General features: G+C 34.6%; 1 protein-coding gene across 1 annotated transcript in view; it reads right to left on the bottom strand.

Annotated features, from left to right (window-relative positions):
* Positions 1-20,083, bottom strand: part of LOC124356766 (protein SMG9) — a 28,272-nt gene extending 8,189 nt beyond the window's left edge. The window contains exons 1-6 of the mRNA XM_046807955.1: positions 19,876-20,083; positions 15,771-15,970; positions 14,559-14,626; positions 8,312-8,513; positions 5,844-5,991; positions 4,616-4,776 (exon numbers count right to left, since the gene is read on the bottom strand). Of these exons, the coding sequence (XP_046663911.1) occupies positions 4,616-4,776; positions 5,844-5,991; positions 8,312-8,513; positions 14,559-14,626; positions 15,771-15,970; positions 19,876-19,944 (848 nt within the window). The 5' untranslated portion in view covers positions 19,945-20,083. The remainder of the gene's footprint in view (positions 1-4,615; positions 4,777-5,843; positions 5,992-8,311; positions 8,514-14,558; positions 14,627-15,770; positions 15,971-19,875) is intronic.
* Positions 20,084-22,230: the final 2,147 nt, after the last annotated feature.

The raw sequence follows: 22,230 nt of genomic DNA on the forward strand, positions 1-22,230 counted from the left end.
GTACTACATATATACCAGTGCTTATTTTTTTGCAATCCTGGTTTACATGCTCAGTCCACGTAAGTTTGTGGTCAATTAGTTACGCCAAGGAATTTGATATGGTCTTTTCTTGATACATCAAGTGGGTTAGGGATATGGTCCTTCCTCTTGCTGAAGTTGATGTGAACTGTCTTCGATGGATTCATGGCTAGATCATTCCTTCTGCAGTAATTGAGGGCTTTACTGAGAGAGCTTGTGGCACTTTCGTACACTCCTTCAGCAGAGTCATTCTTAATCAACAATGTTGTATCGTCTGCATACATCACACAAGTGGTATTGTGATCACGTATATAAGCTGGGAAGTCATTCACAAATAAGACAAAGAGAACTGGGCCCAAAACAGATCCTTGCGGTACTCTGCGGGTAACAGGTAGTGGATTGGATTGATGTGAAGTAGTTACACCATAAATGGTAGTTTGCAGCTCGACTATTTGAGATCGGCCTGTGAGGTAACTTACAAACCATTGTTAGCTGTGTCTCTGATTCCTAATGATGTTAATTTCTTTGAGATGATGTCGTGGCCCAGGCAATCAAACGCCTTGCTGTAGTCAAGAAAGAGTGCAGATACGTATTGTTCTTTGTCTATTTGGTCAATAACATGTTCAACAAGGCTGATGATGGCAGAGATTTTCCTTTCAAAAATCCATGTTGCTTTTCGGTTATCAGATTTTCTTGTTTTAGGGTGAGCCATGAGTCTGTGTAGAGCTATTTTTTCTATGATTTTTTTGAGAATGTTGAGATTAGAGAGATGGGACGGTAATTTTGGACTTCCAGTGTTGAACCTTTTTTATGTTTGGGGTATACTTTAGAGAGCTTAAGGGCTGTAGGGAACTCACCAAGGCTGAAAGGACTTATTAATTATGCTGACTAAAGGCGGCATTAGCTCTTCAGAGCAGTGTTTCACAATTTTAGAAGAATATTCATCCACTCCACTTGAAGATTTTGATTTTAGGGCATTTATGATGTTCCGTACTTCATTGATGCATGTTGGGGTTAGATATAGAGGTTTATCAACATAGTTAAGTGGGAGTTTCGTAATTTTCATTATCATCTGCGTCCCCTGGGGAGCAGTTATTCTGTTTCAGCGTCAATTCTGCTACTTCTGTGAAGAAGGTGTTAAAGTGGTCTGCAGTTTGTGTGGGGTTGTCCACATGTTTCCCATTCATCTGAGAGACATATGTTTGGCTGTAGTTGATGTTTTCCTCTTCTTTCATTGTTTATGACATTTCAAAGAGCTTTACTTTTGTTGTCAGCCGAGTTGATGAAGTCAGCATTAGCATTTTTTTCTTATTTCTCTAAGTTTTTTTATCATAATTTTTCTTTTTTACCACCATATCTTCTTTGTCTTGGGTATTTCCTGTGGTCTCAAATTTGTGCAGGGCTTTTAGAAAGTCATTTTTAAGGTCTTTGGCCACGTTGTCATAATACACATGTTTCCTTTTGTGTTTTTGACTACATTTTTTTAGTAGGACAGGCAATGTCTAGCGTTGCTTGGAGAGTTCTATGAAAGATGTTGTATGCTTGCTCTGCATCTGGGGCCATATGGACAGCATTTCCAGTTTTTTATTCATTAGGAGAGAATTTTATCTGGTCTGTATTAGAATAACAAAAGTTTCTCTTGAGAATGATCTGTGGGAGGGATGTTTACTCTCCAGTCATATATTTTTATAATTTGAGCAGTATGGTCAGAAAGTCCAGTTTCAAATATGGCTGTGCCAATGTTGTCCTCGATTATGTTTGTGCATATGAAGTCAATTGAGGTGGCAGTGGCTATGTGTGATACGTGTTGCAGGAAGTGGCAGTCTTCGGATGTTATGGGTGTGTAGTTCATCTTCTAGGATAGTGTTGTCTAGGGTTGTTTTCATCCTGTCGATGTTTATGTCTCCAGCAAGCATGATTGATTTACTGTGTGCTTGAGTATATTTCTAAGATATATCTAACCAGATATGCTCTGCTGATTCCTCCTCTTCTCCACAGAGTCTACATTCGTCAGTCTGGCTAAGGCCCACCCTCATAAGACGTTTCCTTAGGGGCCATGTCCTGTCAACATTCCTAATATTAGTCTTATATTAGGATTCCCCTAATTCTGATTTAAGAGAGCTGTCCACCCTTTTAACGTAAGGAGAAATAAACATTTTGGATAGTCTTAATCCTGAGGCTCTACTCCAATTAATGTTTCTTATCCTCTTTTCCCAATCTGTGATCAGAGCTTTACTGTTGGAGAAGGCTACCCCGCAATCTGGCTCAGGCCCCACCATTATGGACTCCGCTCCCTTTTTGGCGATGATGTCTGCTTTTTCATTTCCATGAATGCCTTCATGACCCGGCATCCAACCTAGTGTTACTCTTTTATTCGTTGCCAGCTCAGCTAGAGCATTCTTACATTCCCAGACTGCTTTCGAGTCAAACGAACAGGTATCGAGTGCCTTTAGTGCAGCCTGACTATCAGAAAGTATTAAGTATTTTAATCCTTTTGTCCTCATTTGTATGAGCCTTCTGGAACATGAGTCTATTGCCATGACCTCCGCTTGAAAAAACATGGCATGTCTTCCCAGGGGAACAGTCATGTCAACTCCTGGTCCATATATTCCGTATCCTGCCCTAGAGTCAAGGCGTGAACCATCTGTATAGAACTTCAGGACTTTTTGTAGGGTAGGCCTCTTTTTTAATCCATTTCTCCCTACTTTTTGATAGAGACCGTCGTAGTTACAATAGATGTATATAAAACAAATGGGAAAAAATATAGTTATTTCTAAAGTAAATCAAAACTTGTTGTGTAAAGAGCAGGTATTCATTTAGTAATAGCATATCTATCACACTATCTTACTAAACTATCACCTACTTCTTGTGTGTTTTTTACAAAGCTTGAAATAATAATTAAATACTATTTTCTTCTGGTATATTTTGGCATGAAGGAGAGAATGTCGATAATGTATTAGGATTAGACTAAAGATTAACATTATCAGTCTGTTGTATATTATATTTAAGCAGTAAAATTGTAGTTTACAATACGCCATTAATAATCTTTACAAGACGGTTGGTCTATATAATTGTTTTTATCTATTCATATTGCTTTTGTTCTCCTTGGGAGAGGGGGGGAGTGATTAATCTCAAATCATGCATCAACAACACAAAAGACAGCATTACTATTGTAACAAATAAATTGATAAATGCATGAAAGCTAAACAAGCAGTTACATATTCCAACACATACAATGTTGGGATTGTAGAACAAGTCCTGAACCAGCAGCACCACATGGCACACGGACATGAGGATGCAGTCACCTGCAGAGACTGGACCTCCATAGCATTCTCGGTTGACGATAGATCTACAGTCACACATACCTAACAATGTTGGGATTGTAGAACCAGTCCTGGACCAGCAGCTCCACATGGCACACGGACATGAGGAATGCAGTCACCTGCAGAGACTGGACCTCCATAGCATTCTCGGTTGACGATAGATCTACAGTCACACATACCTAACAATGTTGGGATTGTAGAACCAGTCCTGGACCAGCAGCACCACATGGCACACGGACATGAGGAATGCAGTCACCTGCAGAGACTGGACCTCCATAGCATTCTCGGTTGACAATAGATCTACAGTCACACATACCTAACAATGTTGGGATTGTAGAACCAGTCCTGGACCAGCAGCACCACATGGCACACGGACATGAGGAATGCAGTCACCTGCAGAGACTGGACCTCCATAGCATTCTCGGTTGACAATAGATCTACAGTCACACATACCTAACAATGTTGGGATTGTAGAACCAGTCCTGGACCAGCAGCACCACATGGCACATGGACATGAGGAATGCAGTCACCTGCAGAGACTGGACCTCCATAGCATTCTCGGTTGACAATAGATCTACAGTCACACATACCTAACAATGTTGGGATTGTAGAACCAGTCCTGGACCAGCAGCTCCACATGGCACACGGACATGAGGAATGCAGTCACCTGCAGAGACTGGACCTCCATAGCATTCTCGGTTGACAATAGATCTACAGTCACACATACCTAACAATGTTGGGATTGTAGAACCAGTCCTGGACCAGCAGCACCACATGGCACACGGACATGAGGAATGCAGTCACCTGCAGAGACTGGACCTCCATAGCATTCTCGGTTGACAATAGATCTACAGTCACACATACCTAACAATGTTGGGATTGTAGAACCAGTCCTGGACCAGCAGCACCACATGGCACATGGACATGAGGAATACAGTCACCTGCAAAGACTGGACCTCCATAGCATTCTCGGTTGATGATAGATCTACAGTCACACATACCTAACAATGTTGGGATTGTAGAACCAGTCCTGGACCAGCAGCTCCACACACACGGACATGAGGAATGCAGTCACACTGGACCTCCATAGCATTCTCGGTTGACAATAGATCTACAGTCACACATACCTAACAATGTTGGGATTGTAGAACCACCTGGACCAGCAGCACCACATGGCACATGGACATGAGGAATACAGTCACCTGCAGAGACTGGACCTCCATAGCATTCTCGGTTGATGATAGATCTACAGTCACACATATGTTCACACATACCTGACAATGTTGGGATTGTAGAACCAGTCCTGAACCAGCAGCACCACATGGCACACGGACATGAGGAATGCAGTCACCTGCAGAGACTGGACCTCCATAGCATTCTCGGTTGATGATAAATCTACAGAGTTATGTGTCGGAGGTACAATCTTCTTTGGATCCTGCAAATTACAGGACATTTAAAATTTATTTGTAACAATTGCTTACTCTTTGAACATTGCAGTGTTAAATCTTTGAGAATCTTTTTCAATTATGTCTTTCTTGCACACAAATATCTGTATTTCCTTACTTTGGTGTGCATTTCTGATGATGAGTGCTTAGGATGATTTTCATTGAGAATGGGGTTTGACAATCTCATACCTTTCAACAGGCGTTGAACAGAGTAGGACTTTTTAGCAGTTCAAATTGAATGTATTGTAAAAGTGGTGTTAGGAAACTCTTTCTCCTCATCCCCTTAAAAGTAATACTGTCTATTCAGTGAAGAGGTATCAATCCACACCACACATTAACGGCTAAAATATGTTTACTATTTATTTCTTAATTATTGAGTACAGAGTAATTTGTTCTGGAGAGTATTAACATTATTATGGTCCTGGAATGTCCCTACTTTATTTATTTATACAAATGTAAGGCCACACAATACCCAAAAATAGTGAAAGTTATGATTTTTCATAACAATTCACATGAAAATCATATACACAAATATGGGGATCTGGTGGCAGGGACCAAGTTCAAAGGTGGGGCGGAGCATTTCTAGTTTATAGTCCTGATATTTGGCACCAGTTTTTGTTGATTACTAGCTACTGCTCCATCCACACAGTACAACCAGATGAAAAATCTCCATGATGTGCCACACACCCATCTTGTAGGCTAAGACCTTCTAATTTATTCTAAATATTACAGCACAAACCTTTGTTTTCTTCTATTAATATTCTTATTAAAATAACACATATCAAATATCACTACTAGTTGTAAGCCAATTAGAATATAATGAAAACTTGGTATAACTGAACAATGGCAAATATCCGGAAAAATCCTGTTTCCTTCACAATCCTTCCATCGTCAAAAACAAACTTCAAACATAGAATATAATACTCTTCAATGACCATACTAATCAGTGGCAAATGCATCGACTAGTGAAAGGGTTACATATTTGTGTCATAAAACACATTGATACATGTCGACTCCTTATCTTCATGGGTTTGTCATGAATGGACTACCAACTGACCTGTATCAGACAGTCCATCACGGACGAGGACAAGATGGGCTGACAGTCCAGTAGCACCACTCTGTTGGGGGTGATGTAAAAGTCCACGCCAGAGGTGCAATGTTTCCATTCCCGTTGGTTTTCCATTGTCTGGCTTTTAAAAACTGTGCTGTAAAACAGTCAATAATCAAATTACATCAAAATACAGTATTACATTAACACAGCTTTTCATTTACACACATCAAACTTTTTCCAAAAAAATTAACTTTTACGTACATGGTGGTGACATAAAATATAAAGTACACAGAAATTCTCTGATGTCGTTTTGAGAGTCTTCGTTCTTCGTCAACGACTATTTTTGTATCACTTCAGACAAACATGACTCCAGATTTCAGGAGTCAAGTCTGCAACAGCATCAGATTCCATATGCTGTGCATAAGAGGAAGGTGAACTGGAGTTAAATTCAACATTTATATCAAATCAGCCCTTCCCACCATAGCTGCTTTATGTGAAGAAAAGGCTCGGTTGCCCCACCGTGCTTTGAGATCGTGTCAGCCAATATCGTAGTGCGCTCAATTGTGCACCTGATGAGACAATGAGAATACCTCTTCAGCTAAATTGCACTACTTTTTGTAGTCTGGGTGTCTCTGATGTAGAAACGATGCAGTGGGTTCGTTTGGAACATCTTCATTCCTCGTCACCAGCTTTTTTTGTATTCCTTAAGACGAACATGACTCTAGATTTCAAGAGTCAAGTCTGCAACAACATCAAATTTCAGATGCTGTAAGAGGAAGGTGAACTGGAGCTATATTCAACACTTACACAGAAATTGTTTTAAATATTTTTGTTATTACAGGACTGCTATTTGAGACTCTATATTTTAAATAAACCCTCCCCTGATAGTATCTTCATATTGATATTGGTCTCATGAGCTCCCATTACTTCAAGGGGTACACAAGCGGTAGCTTGCTACTGGTAAGGTACCCATGTCTGACAAGCCTTGTGGTAGGAGCCCAACATACCACATCCCAGTTCCCTTCTCTTATAGCACTGAAATCTATTCCATGGCCAACACCACTATGCATCTGTGTGCTGGTTTCCTTTCTTCACTTTTCTGTCTGAGGAACCCCAAGTTCATTTCAGTTTACTAATTTTTTTTCTAAACTGAAATTAAACGAAATATTCTTTTATTAAAAAAAACATTAATACATTTGTAAATTTTTTTGGGTAAAATTTAAATTTTAAACATTGAAATAACTCGCACCAACCAAAGCAAAGTACAATTAATATGGAATTGAGCCTACATAGGCAAACAGCCTGTGCATATGCTCGAGTTGCTATAAGTAGTACACCAATGTTATTGTAAATGACAGTACTTTTTAGTAGAAATAAAAATTAATAACATAATAATAATGAAAATTCTGGATAGAGATATGAACATAATAATAAAATTGAGCATAATGTAACAATTTTTATCTAGACTTTGTTGGAAAACGTCATGTAGAACATCAATTACAGTAACGAAGGGGATGGAGGGGGGGCACTAACAGGTCTATCCGGAGCGACTGATGATAACAGCATTAGCCCCATCCAAGCCAAGCTGTGATAAATGCAATTTTCTAACACAGACAAGAAAGGTAATTCAAAAATGGATTTTGCATACAAAAATTTATGTGCTACATGTGAGCAATATAAAAGGAATTGGTTGTTGATATTGATTTGCTGATACAACGATACTATCCAAACATGTTGGGCTTATTGGATGTTATGTGTGTGCATAAAAAACAATATGTATAGAAATATTTATACTTATGAACTATGAGTTGTTTTATAATAAATTGAATGATGACCCTATCACAAACTCTAGGAGTGCCTCTAGCTTTCTTAGCTGGGATTGGTTCTGGGGGCTGATGTGAGCTAGCTATACTGTGGGGAAGAAATAAAATGCTATCAGAAGCCAGTTCCTTTGAGTCCTGAAAGAAAGTGTGACAGAATGGGGGTCAGACTTTCCACACTACCATGGGTAACCCCTTGTCCAATGGTCATGAGATGACGAGAGAAGAGTCCAATGAATAGTTCTTACCTCGGACATCAAATCTTGGTTGAATTGCATGTTTAGAAATAGTACAAGATGACTCAACTCCTCAATGAGCACAGATAGACCTTCAATCTTCTCTGACAAGATAAACAATACTACCATGTGTCTGTATTGTATTGGGGGAGTTGATATTGCCTATCATACCTTTTTCACTTATACATAGAATGCGATTTGACTAGCAGCAAGAGTTCTTTGAGGACATAGTTGGTAACCTCCACTCTAAGACCATTATAGTAGTTATAGTAGTATAGTGGACCTCAAGGGAAGGAATGGTGAAAACAAAAGGCCTATCTAGATACAATATGTTGAATAGTGTCAGGCTAATGTTTCTATGTTAAAATTCAACATGTTACCTCTTTAGAATAATATCCATCATGTAGATGATACTCACTTCAAGAGTTGGTTAGGGGAAGACCCAGCAAGGTGGGACATGAGGGTGGACTTGCCCACCCCCTGCAGTCCGATACAGCCCACCACTAGGAAGTCTGTCTGATCGGTGAGGTACTCAACACAAGTGTCCAATATTTGGAACTGGTCATCGATCAGCTTAACTGATGACTTCATCTCCACAGGTAGTGCCAGAGCATTGGTACCTAAATGCCATAGAAAATTGTGTAAAATTATGAATCATGATATACATATAAAATAAAGCTAATATGGTACTTGTCAATGCTTGATGATTTAAAAATACAAAGATCAAAAGAATTTAATACTTCATCTTAAAAAAATTACTTTTATTCTCTAATTCTTTATAAAAAATGCAACTTTGGAAGACCTTTTATCACACTCAACAAAACATTTATTAGTTCTCATCTATTAAAACAGTCGATGACAACTTTTCTATACCATTTAAATTGAAACCTGATTATTAACTTTTGAGTCATTTATTTGTATGTGTATTTGAATATTTGTACAATTTTATAGATAACACAATCAAAAGCTTTGTGCAGGTCGAGAAACACATCTACAATGTGATTTCAACCTACCAACCACTCCACAATCATGACTCACGATTGTATCTTATCATCGATTTGCCTTTTCTAAATCCAAAATGCAGTTTGGATCACTTTTCTGTACACTCTTTATAGTTGATGAAAAAAGATTCAAATTCTTCATTGAATGGTGTATGAATGTTAGAGATGCATTTTAATCTTTGTCTTGAAACCAAAATTTCTTTAGTGATTAAATTATTTTTACTAACTTCATTGAGAACATTGAATGTTTTTGGATGCTTTGGATTGTAATAAAAAAACTGTTGGACTTTTGATAGATCTTAGCAAAGCTTTTGATTCTATTTCTCACTTCAATTTACTAGAAAAATTATACAAAATAGGCATTAAAGGCAAATCTTATGACTGGATTAAATCCTACCTTGAAAACCGTAAACAGTTTGTTGAATTAACCTATCTTGATGGTAAAAATATCGTAAATCATTACAAATCTAATGAAAAACTCATAAAACATGGCGTCCCTCAGGGATCAATTTTAGGACCAATACTATTTGTTTGCTATTTAACAGATTTTCCAGAACTCTGTTGTTCAAGTGGCATTTGCTTATATGCAGATGACACAAGTATTAATATAAATGAACCTTCCTGGAATGATATAGAAATTAAATTGCATAAAATATTAACAGACCTTTCACAGTACTTTACCAAAAATAACTTATTGCTTAGTCTTGAAAAGACTAATCTCATTTCCTTTCAAAAAAGAAACATTAAAAATAAATCTGATCCAAAAATCTGTACAGGTGATTTTGAAATTAATCAAGTAAATGAAACAAACTTTCTAGGTTTGAAACTGGACCATAGCCTCAGCTGGGACGCACATGTCCAGAAGGTTATGTCAAAAATATCATCTGGTGTTTATGCATTGAGCAAATTAAGACACCTATGTGATCATAATACACTGAAAATCATATATTTTTTCTTACATTCATTCAATTATCAGTTTTGGAATCTCCTTATATGGTGCAACTAGCCAAAAAAAATCTTGATTCTATTCTAAAAATGCAAAAAAAGTCTATTAGAATTATTCAGAACCTGAAACCAAAAACCTCAGTTAAAGAACACTTTTCAAAATTAAACATTCTTACAGTTTATGGCCTTTATGTTTACGAAGTAATTGTATCTTTAAAACAAAGATATCATGATCAAATATTTAATAGTGATTTTCACATGTATAACACCAGACAAAGTAAAGATTTTGCCATTCCCACTCATCATTCGGCATTTTTTTGCAAGAAACCTCAGTATGCAGGAATTAAATTTTTTAACAAAATTCCAGAACATATTAAGGCTGAACCATCATTCAATAAGTTTAAAAAAATACTTAAGGATTACCTAACAATCAAAGTATTATACTCTTTTAAGGAATTATAAATGCAATAAAGTAAAATTAGCCTAATTTTAAGACATGTTGAATACTTTTAAGTTAATGACACTATTCAATGTATTGACTGTAATACCTATGAATAAAGAATTATCTGAATCTGAATCTGAATCTTAATTAAATTCAGTTTAAATAACATTCAAGCAAGTATTACAAATGTTGAATTACTGCTCAAATGGATCACTTGAATTTCGAAAATCCCACCTTTCTTTTGCAAGTGAATTGTTGAAGAGTTAAATTTTTAAATTCTGGCCTTGTGTTTGTTACAATTTATGAAATTTTGGGCTCCAGTCTGAATACTTTTCACCTGATCATGGTTTATTGGCCATAGTGATCTGATATGGTAGGTTTGACATTACATTATCGATGGCTGATTGTCGTTGCTGTCAACACTAGCCTATGTCATTTACATTCAGTTCATAATGCTCCACAAAATGAGAGAAAAGTGTAAAGGTATACCATTTGGAAGTTTACTAATTAATAAAGATTGTGTTGGCATTTAATATCTTCGAAGTATGTCATAATACAGATTTACGCTTTTGAATAATCTCACAATAATTTCAGACTTAAACTTTAGTTAATAACTATTAATATTTATAGATTACAAATTAATTATATCAAGTTTGTGTTCTTGGAGAATTAAGTAGGCTATATATACAGATATATATATATATATATATATATATATATATATATATATATATATATATATATAATTGTATAAATGGCAATAGCCTTATTTAATTTCAATAAACATTGAATCACAAAAAGTACTTGCTCTGCCGGGAGTCGAACCCGGATCTCTCACTTGCCGGGTGAATGTGCTAGGTACCATTACACCACAGAGCACTTACTTTTTCCGATTAAATTATTTTGTATTTGGCCGTATCTGTCACATATGCGTTTAAATAAGCAAACTAACATATGATCGGAAGACCAAATATCTGTCAAACGTCTTTTTATTTACATTAAATTGTATCCACAGAGCGCTTACTTTTTCTGCTCTATTAGGGTAACTAATATATCAATCTCAAACCATTTTAAAATCCTTTTACTGCCATTTGTACAATACAGATTTTGACATTTTTGCTAAAAGTGATGATATCAAGACAGTTTGGAAATCCTTAATTTATATTTTTCAAATTTGGTATTATGAAATTAGGAAATATGGAGAGCAAAAATAATTACTCAGTGTTGGCCTACGATGTATGTATATATATATACAAGCAACCGATATTTGTAATGTACGATGTAGGCATTTTCGCTATATCACAGATATCCAAATAGTGTGGATACTCAAAATTCTGCAACTCACTGACTTATATGTAACAAAAGCTTTTAATTCAGCATAATTATAATATACAGTATGGGGATAAAAACTTGATTCACTTTGTTAGTTTATGATTTTATATCTAACAGCCAGTAGTTGTAAATAACATCTTAAAGGTAAATTGTAGTGTAGGCCTATTATACAAGATATTTTATTTTCTAAATAGTTTGTAAATATTGTAGTTTAGGTCTATTATAAAAGATATTTAATTAGCTAAATAGCAGATCCTGATACTTAACTGAATTAAAATCAATGCAATTGTTTTTATTTTCCAGTAATCAATGTTTCTGTATTTTAATCAATATTTTCACATTAAAAGTTTAGTATATAAGTTATACAATTAAAAGTACAAACAAATTTTGGAAAAACCATTAACTTAACCACACTTAACAATTAAGGAGACCCAAATGTAATGTTTTTTTAATAAAATCAGGAGTTTATCTAGAATACAATTTAAGTAAACACGCTTCTATCAAAAAGTATTATTTACAAATACATAATCATACATAAAGTAAAAAGCTTTTTGAAATTTAAATTTTTACACATATTTCAGCAGAAATTTAATTACATTTGGCACAGTATCAAACAGGTATTTTTTCTAAAAAAATCATTTGTTTGTATTTAAATCTTAAAAAAAAATAAAAGAATAGCATGTTTTAAAATAAAAAATTACAGGTTTCATGCATACCTTGGCAGTCTTTGCATGCTACAGTGTACAGTGACTGGCAATAGACACTCAAATGATTAAAAAGTTTCACAGTCATTCTGTATGTTGGACATCAACAATACACTTAATTCTACCAATACACTTAATAGAAAACTAACATATCTTTTGTTTTATCTTTTCTGCTTGTTCCAAATGATATTACATCTAATTAATGAAAACACTACATAGTTAATTACATTTTTACATAATTGAAAAGCCTTTTACTGCTTACAGTCTAGTGTATTGTCAATAAATTTTCAATGACAAAAAACAATAAAACCGTAAAAAAGTATTAGAAATTTATATTCCAAATTGTCAAACTAAAACTAAACTACACTAAATGGTATGTGTAGTACAGTCGACTCTCGATAACTCGAACCTCAATAAGTCTAATTCTTTGATAACTCGAATTTTTTTCCGTTCCCTTGAGAAAACCTGCCTGTCGAAAAAAAACCATGTGTAACTCGAATTAATTTTGCACCCGAATTTTACCTCAATAACTCGAAGTGATAAAAAAATTACCTCTATAACTCGAAGTGTAGTAGATAAGTCGAAGTCTTTAAATACATTACCTCTACAACTCGAAATTTTGTATTGTATGTACGTATGAATTGTAGGCATACATTGCAGTGTGAGAGTAAGTACAAATGCTGTACTTATGTTACAGTACATACATTAGTTTTGTAAAGGATGTAGGGGAAAAAAACATAGTTTATTTGTACCTCTATAACTCGAATTTTATTTTTTTTACCTCTGTAAGTCGAATTACCTCTGTAAGTCGAATTTAGTGAAATATTACCTTTATAACTCGAACTATTCTTAAGTCGAACTATACGTAACTCGAAGAAAACAGCCGTTCCCTTGAAATTCGAGTTATCAAGAGTCGACTGTACAAAAATCAGTATCTTGGAAATTAACTATAAAACGTTTATTGTACAATGATACTAAATTAACAAAACTGTTGCAAAATAATTACCATTTCATAAAAATATAATCTTTTAAAATTTGTATTAACAATTTGGTTATTTACATGTTGCTAATAGTCAACCTCAAAGTTTGACCATCACAAAAATTCCAATATAAAGTTATAATGTACAGAAAAAAATTATAAGGCTGCCATCCCTAAATTATATAACGCTCCAGAGCAAAGGGAAGATTTTCGGCAGCATAATGCACTGTTACAGGGGAGGGTGGAGGTTTTGATGCAGTATTATGTAACTATTAAAAATCAACAATTAATTGCTTGAATTTAATTACAAAATTCGCCTGTTTCCTCACCAAAAGATTTTAAAGTTAGAATTATAACTCCAACGAGACAGTCCAATTAAAGCTAATCTATCTCTAAATCCTACATATAAATCTCTGCTTAAATCGTATCTCAGATTGTTTCTATTTACTTGTGTCAAGCGTTTTGAGCAAGTAGGAGTTTTACAAGTGTGAGCCAAACGTTGACAGTAAAGATGAAACTTTGTGAAATATTGCGGGTAAATAACATAAACATAACATAAAACACAGTGTCTCTAACATAAATCCGTTTGGGTATTTATGCAAGTTGGTAACAAAGTATGAATCAGCAAGTCCGCCATGGTAGGAGTCGAGAAATGTAGTGATGTCTGTATGTCTGATGACATGTACAGACAGGCAAGTGGCAAGCGACAAGCAAACAGACTCCGAATTATCTGTCAGATCCAGTTGTGCATGTGCGTTACAGTCGAGTGTAATAATAAAGTGAGTGTTGTGCTGAGTGATAATGTAGTAATTGTCTTCCTAAGTTAAGGTTGCATTTAGATTAAAAAAAGTATGGCCAAACTCATTAAAATTAAAAAAATGTACAACCCGAAAAGAAATAGCAAACCGTTCAAAACAGTGTTGTACAGGTGTGGAATGCTAGTTTTATATTAATAAATCATGTTTTACTTTGAAACTGTCTTTATTATGCTACAATTTTTTGAACAAGTTCTATAAATTAAGGGGAGGTTGTTGGTGGCAGCAATAATGTAAATTTTTAGGGGATTAGTGTTCTGGTAACAATGGGGAGGAGGGAGTGTCTGAAAAGTCTGATTTAAGCAATATTTATTGAAGAATGGCTCCAAAGTAAATCATTGTGCATCTAATAATAGCTTAGCCATCATTGTTGATCATGTGGCAGGGATCACTTTTTTACTTGGTAAAAATTTTAACTTTCTGTGCTACTAATTTTGATTAACTTACTTTCTGAATTGGAATGTTTTGCAGCAATGTGGTATGTAGGAGCCGATGTTTCACTTTCCTTTTTGGCTCTGAAAAATAACAATATGTAAATAATGATACACATCATTGCAGAATGTAGCAGATTCTAAGTGTATCTGTTCTGCTAAATGTCAATTATTGAAGGGTACGATTTAATAACGAATTGCAATAATACATATATTATATTTCTATTATTTTAGAAAATAACAAATTCACAATACGATGGCAGAGTCAAAACTGCTGTTTTTATGTTACTTAAGTTTTAGTGTAGGTGCAGTTCAAAACACTTAGTAGAGAAGTGCTGTATACAGGGGTTACTCTTGAGGGGTTACACCACCATACAAAAACTACTTAAAAATCCTTTCTTAATGAATTTTGTAAACATATTTTTTGAGTAATTATGTGACAGCTGCTTGTAATATTCTAACCAATCATATGTAAATCTCCATATTTAAATTTTTTTAAGGTGTGTAAGAAAAAAAAACCAACATTATAGCCTATAGGATGGTTTTCAGTTTGATGGTTCAAATACTTTGTAGATTAGAGATTTCATATAAATTCAATGAATGGCTGGGTCAGAATGAGGGCTGCAAAAATAATCATTTTGTTAAAAGGTTTTGAGGTACATAATTTAGTTTCTTTCAGCCAAGTTAAAAAAATGTAAACCTTGAATCATAAACTTGTTAAGCCCTGAAGCATCTGTCCAGTTTACATGATTCAGATGAGGACAATTAAGACTGATTTTTAAACTGTAATTAGGCATGAAACGTTAAGGACCAAAGTGTTGTGTTATGGAAATTGAATGTGATTTTAAAATAAATATCTGGTTTAAAATGTTTTACACGGTAAACCATTAGTTATTACAAACTTTTAAGTTTTCTGGTATACACTACGGCTAAACATTGAGCAAATTACAATTTTGAGGTAATTTAAACTCACTGTTTAATAGTTAGCACTAAAACACAACTCTTCAGAGCTGCAGAATGAATCATTCATAAAATACATATTGCATGCTCACACACTGACAAATCCATCTGATGTAGTTTGACCTACAATGAAAATGGAGTGTTAACTAAAATATCAGAGAATGGATCTGCAATATGATTAGAGTTTACCTTGTTATTTAGCATTAAGAAATAACATCTACAGTTTTCTTTTGAGCATTTAAAAACAAAAATAAGCTTAAGTATTTACCTTGCAGTCCTCTGGCTAGGAGACACAGCTCGATTGTCTCCTCCAGGATTACGAAGGATGATGGTTGGCTGGGAAAGTGGTTTTTCTGCATTATCTTGAGGTCTACCCTTGAAGCTTTTCCCTTCTCTATCTTTCTCGCCATCTGGTTTGGTTAATATAACCGTTAATTTTCTTGTCCCATAGTTTCTTTCATCTTTTTCCTGAAATAAGACAATATTTAGTGATATGTTGACACTTAAATGCTTTATATATTCCGACAAAAATTCTGTTTATGTATTTTCTTGATACATTACGTACATTAAATGCATTAGAAATAATAATTAACTTTTGGTAATTATTAGGCTAGTAATTTAGTAAAGGTGTGCACCTTTCGGATATTGTAAAAATTACTAAAACAGCTAAACAGGCAATTACAAAAGTAGATCTTTGACAATCAGACAATATGAACATTAGAGTCAATTTACTAACAGCAAATTGACCACCTCTGGGTTATTTACCAGTATCTCTAGCGATAGCTTGTTGCTCAGTTTCAACAAAATTCTTATCAAGTAGGCCTACTAGTCAAGACATTTTTATGACCAACTAGTAAATCAGTGTGTCATTTGCTTGATAAAAACAGCTCAACAAAACTGAGTTAGTTGTGATTTAAGCTTAGTAGTGTTTTAACCCTTTGGAAGCCAACATCTTATTGATTGGATCGTCGAGGTTCAGACTAAAACTATTAGCGTCCAACTGATCAGTCTTTTAGAAATGAATTATTCATAGCTAAATTAACAGACTTTTAAAGATATTTTTTGGCTATTCTTGGTTTTGTTTCAAAATAAATATGGTAGTGGGAAACAGCCATTATTTTCAAACTATGTATTTCTAAACTTATATGATATTGTAAATCGATGCTTTTACAATAATACGTTTTTGTTTAATGTGCCCAAGTATTACAAGAATGTTTTGTCCATCTATTTATCAAAACAAGATCATTATATTATTTTATTATAAAAATAAGATGTAACCACCTTATCAAGTAAAAATGTTTGTGATGGATAAGGTTTTATTTTGTACAAAATACAGCTTTCTCAGATCTAAAGTGAATATTTTATATAAATTAATTATTTGGTAATTACAAAATTAGTTATACAGGGTGGGGCAGGGAAGTATCCCTAACTTTGAAGGTAAATTAAAAAAAAACGAAAAGTGTTAGAACAAAACTTTATTGTGGCATCGAAAGGGTACAGATGGAAGTTAATTCTTACTTTGTTTTAAACAATACATCATTCAAGTGATATCCCTCATTGTCAACACACTGATCTAGTCTGGTTCTGAAGTTCTGCATAACTCTGCGAAACATTTGTTGTGGAATGCGGGCAACTTCAACGCGAATTGCATCTTTCAAGTCTTGTAGGGTTCTGGGTCGATGTTTAAACACTTCACTCTTGAGGTATCCCCATAAAAAGTAATCACACGGAGTTAAATCCGGCGAGCTCGCAGGCCATGGAATGTCACCATACCGGGAGATTAATCGCCCGGGGAACATTTCCCTCAAAACAGCCATCGAATGTCTAGCAGTATGGGCTGTGGCACCATCCTGCTGAAACCACACTACTCCAAAATTATTCTGTTGCAATTGTGGTGCAAGAAATTGTTGGAGCATGTTTACATACCGCTCGGAATTGATGGTAACACAACGATTGTCCTCCTCGAAGAAATAAGGCCCAATTATGCCTTCACTGCTGATTGCACACCAAACAGTCACTTTTTCACTGTGTAGAGGCCTCTCATGAACTACCCTAGGGTTTGCACCACTCCAATAACGCATATTCTGCTTATTAACAACTCCAGAAATGTGGAAGTGCGCTTCGTCACTAAACAAAACTCGTGCATCATGAGGCAAGTCAGCAATTAAAGTTTCGTTGTTGCCAGTCCCGTTGTGTGAGTTCTTGAACGATGACCATCTTGTATGGATGGAAGTGGAGTTCTTCGTGGAGAATACGACGCACAGTGCGATTAGACAATGCAAGGGCGGATGCATGCTTGCGGGCAGAACGCTTAGGAGACTGCAAGATCGATCTTCTGACACGGTCAATGTTTTCTGGAGTTCGGACAGTTCTCCGAGCCCCAACTCTCTTTTTCACTACACTACCACATGCACGGAAGTTTTCCACCCACAACAAAATGGATTTGCGGTCAGGAACAGGGTTGCGAGGGGGAATCCGATAACGAGTTCGCAGCGCACGCTGCACTGCAACAATAGACTTATTCTGAGAAAAATACGTCTCGACAGCAAAAGCGCGTTGCTCATTCGACCAAGCCATGTCTACAACTGACAGCGCTACTATCGGAAAATTCCGTGGCCACAGCGTCATTCGAACCTACCCCCACTCCTCCAACATGTCCCCACTACTCACAATGCCACCTCGAAAGTAGGGATGTTTCCCTGCCCCACCCTGTATATCTAAAGTATAATTTAAACTAATTGATAGACTAACTAAAAAGCTGCAAAACAAAGATAGAAATAATTCAATTTACTTAAAAACTACTTAAGAGTGAATTACAGAGCGAAACGTAAAGCAATTGTAAAAGTGTACAATTATGCCTTGGTGGTTTTAAACAGTACCAGCTTCTCAGGTGCTCGATGTGATGGTTCAAACAATAACCTGGAGCACTGGTGACCAAAGCTTAATTTAAAATGCATGGATTTTTAAATCACTGATCCTATATCATGTTATAAAAAAAGAGATAGCAGTACAGGCTCAAATGGAAGTTTCTAATACAGGTATAGTATAATACGGGCACTAATATCTAAGGCAAAGAAACATCTGTCTCCAAAATTATAAAAGAGATTAGACTGTAGAAAGTGGGTAGTATCACAGAGCACGAGATCAACTCTCTTTCAAAGTAAGGGCTTAGTATTAGTCCCACTTTGTGAGCCTTGTTGACTATTTTACTGGAAAATACTTAAAAAGTGTTAAAAATAGTAATATTAAATTAAAAAATTGAGGACATACCTAAAAAGAAAACTTTGGCTTCAATATAATAAGCGGCCACAACGACAATTGAATCAACTATCAATTAGAAATAACTAAACTATCGAATATGAAAACAGTTGACCTTTAGACATTCATAATTAATAATTGCCGACTGTGTTTATTTAACAGATATTGTTATAAAATTGTTTAAAATTAAGTTAATTCAAACAAAGTAAAATCATTAGAGTAATGAAATTGGCAAGAAAAGTAGTGATGAACATGAGATTTTGGGTCAAAACATATTTTTAAACACTGAAAAATGTTTCAAATGGCTAAAAGATAACAATCTTGCTACTTTAATTCTAGTTTGCAGTGAGGAGGTGAAAACTACAATTAATTGAGGAAAATCAAAATGTTTTGTCGCAAGAAAAGTCAAAACAAAAAACACTTTTTTAAACTCTCTAAATTTGTTTTAATGAATATATTAACTATTAGGTACTATTTTAGCTGGAACCAAAATAACTACGACTGTTTTATAGTGTTTTGTTTATTACATATTATAAATATACATTAGTCAGATAGTCTTATTCATCATTACATTATTACTTTTTAAGATATAAAAACTGCCGAACCGTGCGGTTTTAAGAAATACCAATTACAAGAATTGGTACGACACTTTGTTTTCAGTAGTTTTAGTCGTTCATGAATATTGAGGATTCAATACTCACAAATATCGATGATTCTGTAATCACAAATATCGGTAATTTGATAGCCATAGTAGTTATAGTGAAGCTAAAGATTCCTTTAAAAAATGAGAATACTGTAAATATTGTTTTCAAAAAACTAGCCTACAAAAACTTACCAAACCTAATTATTTTACTTTCCTGCCTAACGGAGAGCCTAGTGCTCTACTCAGCCTAAAGTCTATCATACTTATTTCGATGATGATAGCCTAATTTGGTGCATCATATAAGTTGGACCCTCATCTAAATCTAGAAATGATTTATTTCAATAAAACCATACTGTACATAAAACTACACTATTTTATACTATATTTAGCCATTACATGTGTATGGAATTAATAAATACTAAAAATATGATGTACTAAAACTGAAAAAATTAAATAAGGTCTGACTTTTTACCCTGTTTGAAGGGAAAAACTTTTTCTTTCTAGTGTCTCTTCCTCTATCCCCAAATGGATTATCACCCATTGTAATTATTGACTTTCTAAAACATAAAATTTCTCTATCAACACGAACTAATCACTATCTATGAAATAGTTTAACATAATGATAAGTAAGTGGTTGTGTGTAACAAATTTAGGTTATGTTGTGTTTTTGTTCGGTTCGGATTTCGTTCAAATCAACATACACAGAAAAAAAACACACATACTCAATACAATGTCCATAGAGTAAAAAGAGAAAAATCACACATTCTATGACACATATGTAATATAAAAAAGTCGAAAATCTCATAATAATATCAAAGAGTTTTTGCTGGACTACAAAATACAAAACTTAATATTGTAATTGACTGTGCTCCGAAATTCACAACAATACCAGCGAAGCTCATCCTCTCGAGGAACCTCTTGAAGGAACGCTAAATGAGATGCTAGACGCAAATCTTCAACAACATCTTCAAATAAACCCATACAATTCAAAAAGATTTTAGTGTCTTAATATTAATACAGTGTTTCAAACACGATTATCTTCACAATTTTCCCATATAAACATATGTATGCAATAATAATTCTATTTTACTCTGTTAATTGCATACCTCTGGTATTGCTAGATGTTCGTATTTTTACAATAGATTAGCATTAAGACCTAAAATGTAAGTTTCTGAAGTGAAACAATTGTGGGTTTGAGACGAGTTTTGGTTTACAGCGCAGTTTTATACTTCTGCTTCATGTTTTAAGCTGAATCTCTGATGTGAGATTGGCAGCATACTAGAGTGACCTTCTAACTCCTGGCTGTAGTAAAACGACCGAGTTTTATCAGAGGTTTGCCACATAAGATCAATCCCAAACATAAAACACTTCCCCGCCCTAATTTTTGGTTGCATAATTATGGTTATGGAAGATGTCTCATTTCAAAGATATAATTAATATTCATCCAAACGTTGTTTAGTTTTTTCTTGTAATGCATATACCCACATAATGGGGTAACTCGGACATTTTTAACCTTTAAAGAACTAGATCATATAGTTGTTATAAAAATGTTTCTTATATAAGTATGCTCAAACGTAAGTACTTGTGTGCTTTAATTATTCATGTTATTATGTTTAGTTAAAAATATGAATAAGTTATTAAAAACTACTATAAGCTCTCTCAAGTTACATTGGAGATTGGGATATCTTAGGATAGCCATGCAGAGTATTTTGAAAACTCAATTTACAAAAAATTTGATGACACATAAAAAACAGGGGCAGGCATTAATGTCAACTTTGTAGACTTCCAAAAGAACCCGTATCTAAAGAATCAGCTGAAAGTGTTTCTATCTCTATTCACATTTATTGGAAGGTCCGTTGAAATAATATTTGTATTGTCAATTTCGCTTTTGTACAATAGGGAAAACGTAATCATTTTCCAATTTTTTCCTTATTTTTACCTTCAGACTGTTCTTATGTAGACATTATCAATAGTTGTCCATAGAACATTGATTGTTTTTAAGAAATGTTCATTACACAAATGCAGAGATATGTATTTATTTAGCTGCTATTTTTAGTACTTCTTGTCTTTCGGGTATTATTGGTAGAGGATCTTCTGCATCTGTTTCACTTCCATGGTCACTACTGTAACTTATAATTAAGTATAAATGTTTTAGGGAATACTTTTCTTGCTCATCGTCGTCACCAAAGTGTCTTCAGTAATTTGTCTGCTTTTAGGTACAATCAACATAGGTTGACCTTTACTGCTTGTCTGTAAAAATAATAACAGGGGTTTCGCAATATCAACATTTAAATCTTCTTCTGTATCTCCTTTTCCAGCAGCTGGCAAATTAAATTTATTCTTTCTGTGATTCGTTATGGGCTATATCTTTTCCCCTACTTTCATCGAAATATTCTTCAATCGAGGCTAACCAAACTGCTTGATTTCCTTGCATGTTTTTGTTAGGGTTTCGTATTGAAATCCTTTGAAATGCTCTTTACCAATGTAAACGACAAATACCTACAACTCTAAAAATCCTTGTTAATGTTTATGTATTGAAGCCACCTCATTAACAAGAGTGGGAATATATCCTCGGGGATGGTTCCTTGGTTTTTGGATTTCTATTTATTTAAGGTATACTTTAATTTTGTTTTTAATAGCCTGAAAAAAGTTTAGTATTTAGAGGTTTAGTGTTTTCCGTACTGTTAAGGGAGAAGAACCACAAAAGTATTCTTAAATTCCAAATTACCAACGAGATTTTATATCTGGCAAGATTGTCTACACTTAAACATTTATTGGAATAATTGGAATACATTTTCGAACGTACTGTTCGGCAATGTGTTTGAAC

This window comes from Homalodisca vitripennis, chromosome 3 (assembly GCF_021130785.1).
Source record: "Homalodisca vitripennis isolate AUS2020 chromosome 3, UT_GWSS_2.1, whole genome shotgun sequence".
In the NCBI taxonomy this organism is placed as follows: Eukaryota; Metazoa; Arthropoda; class Insecta; order Hemiptera; family Cicadellidae; genus Homalodisca; species Homalodisca vitripennis.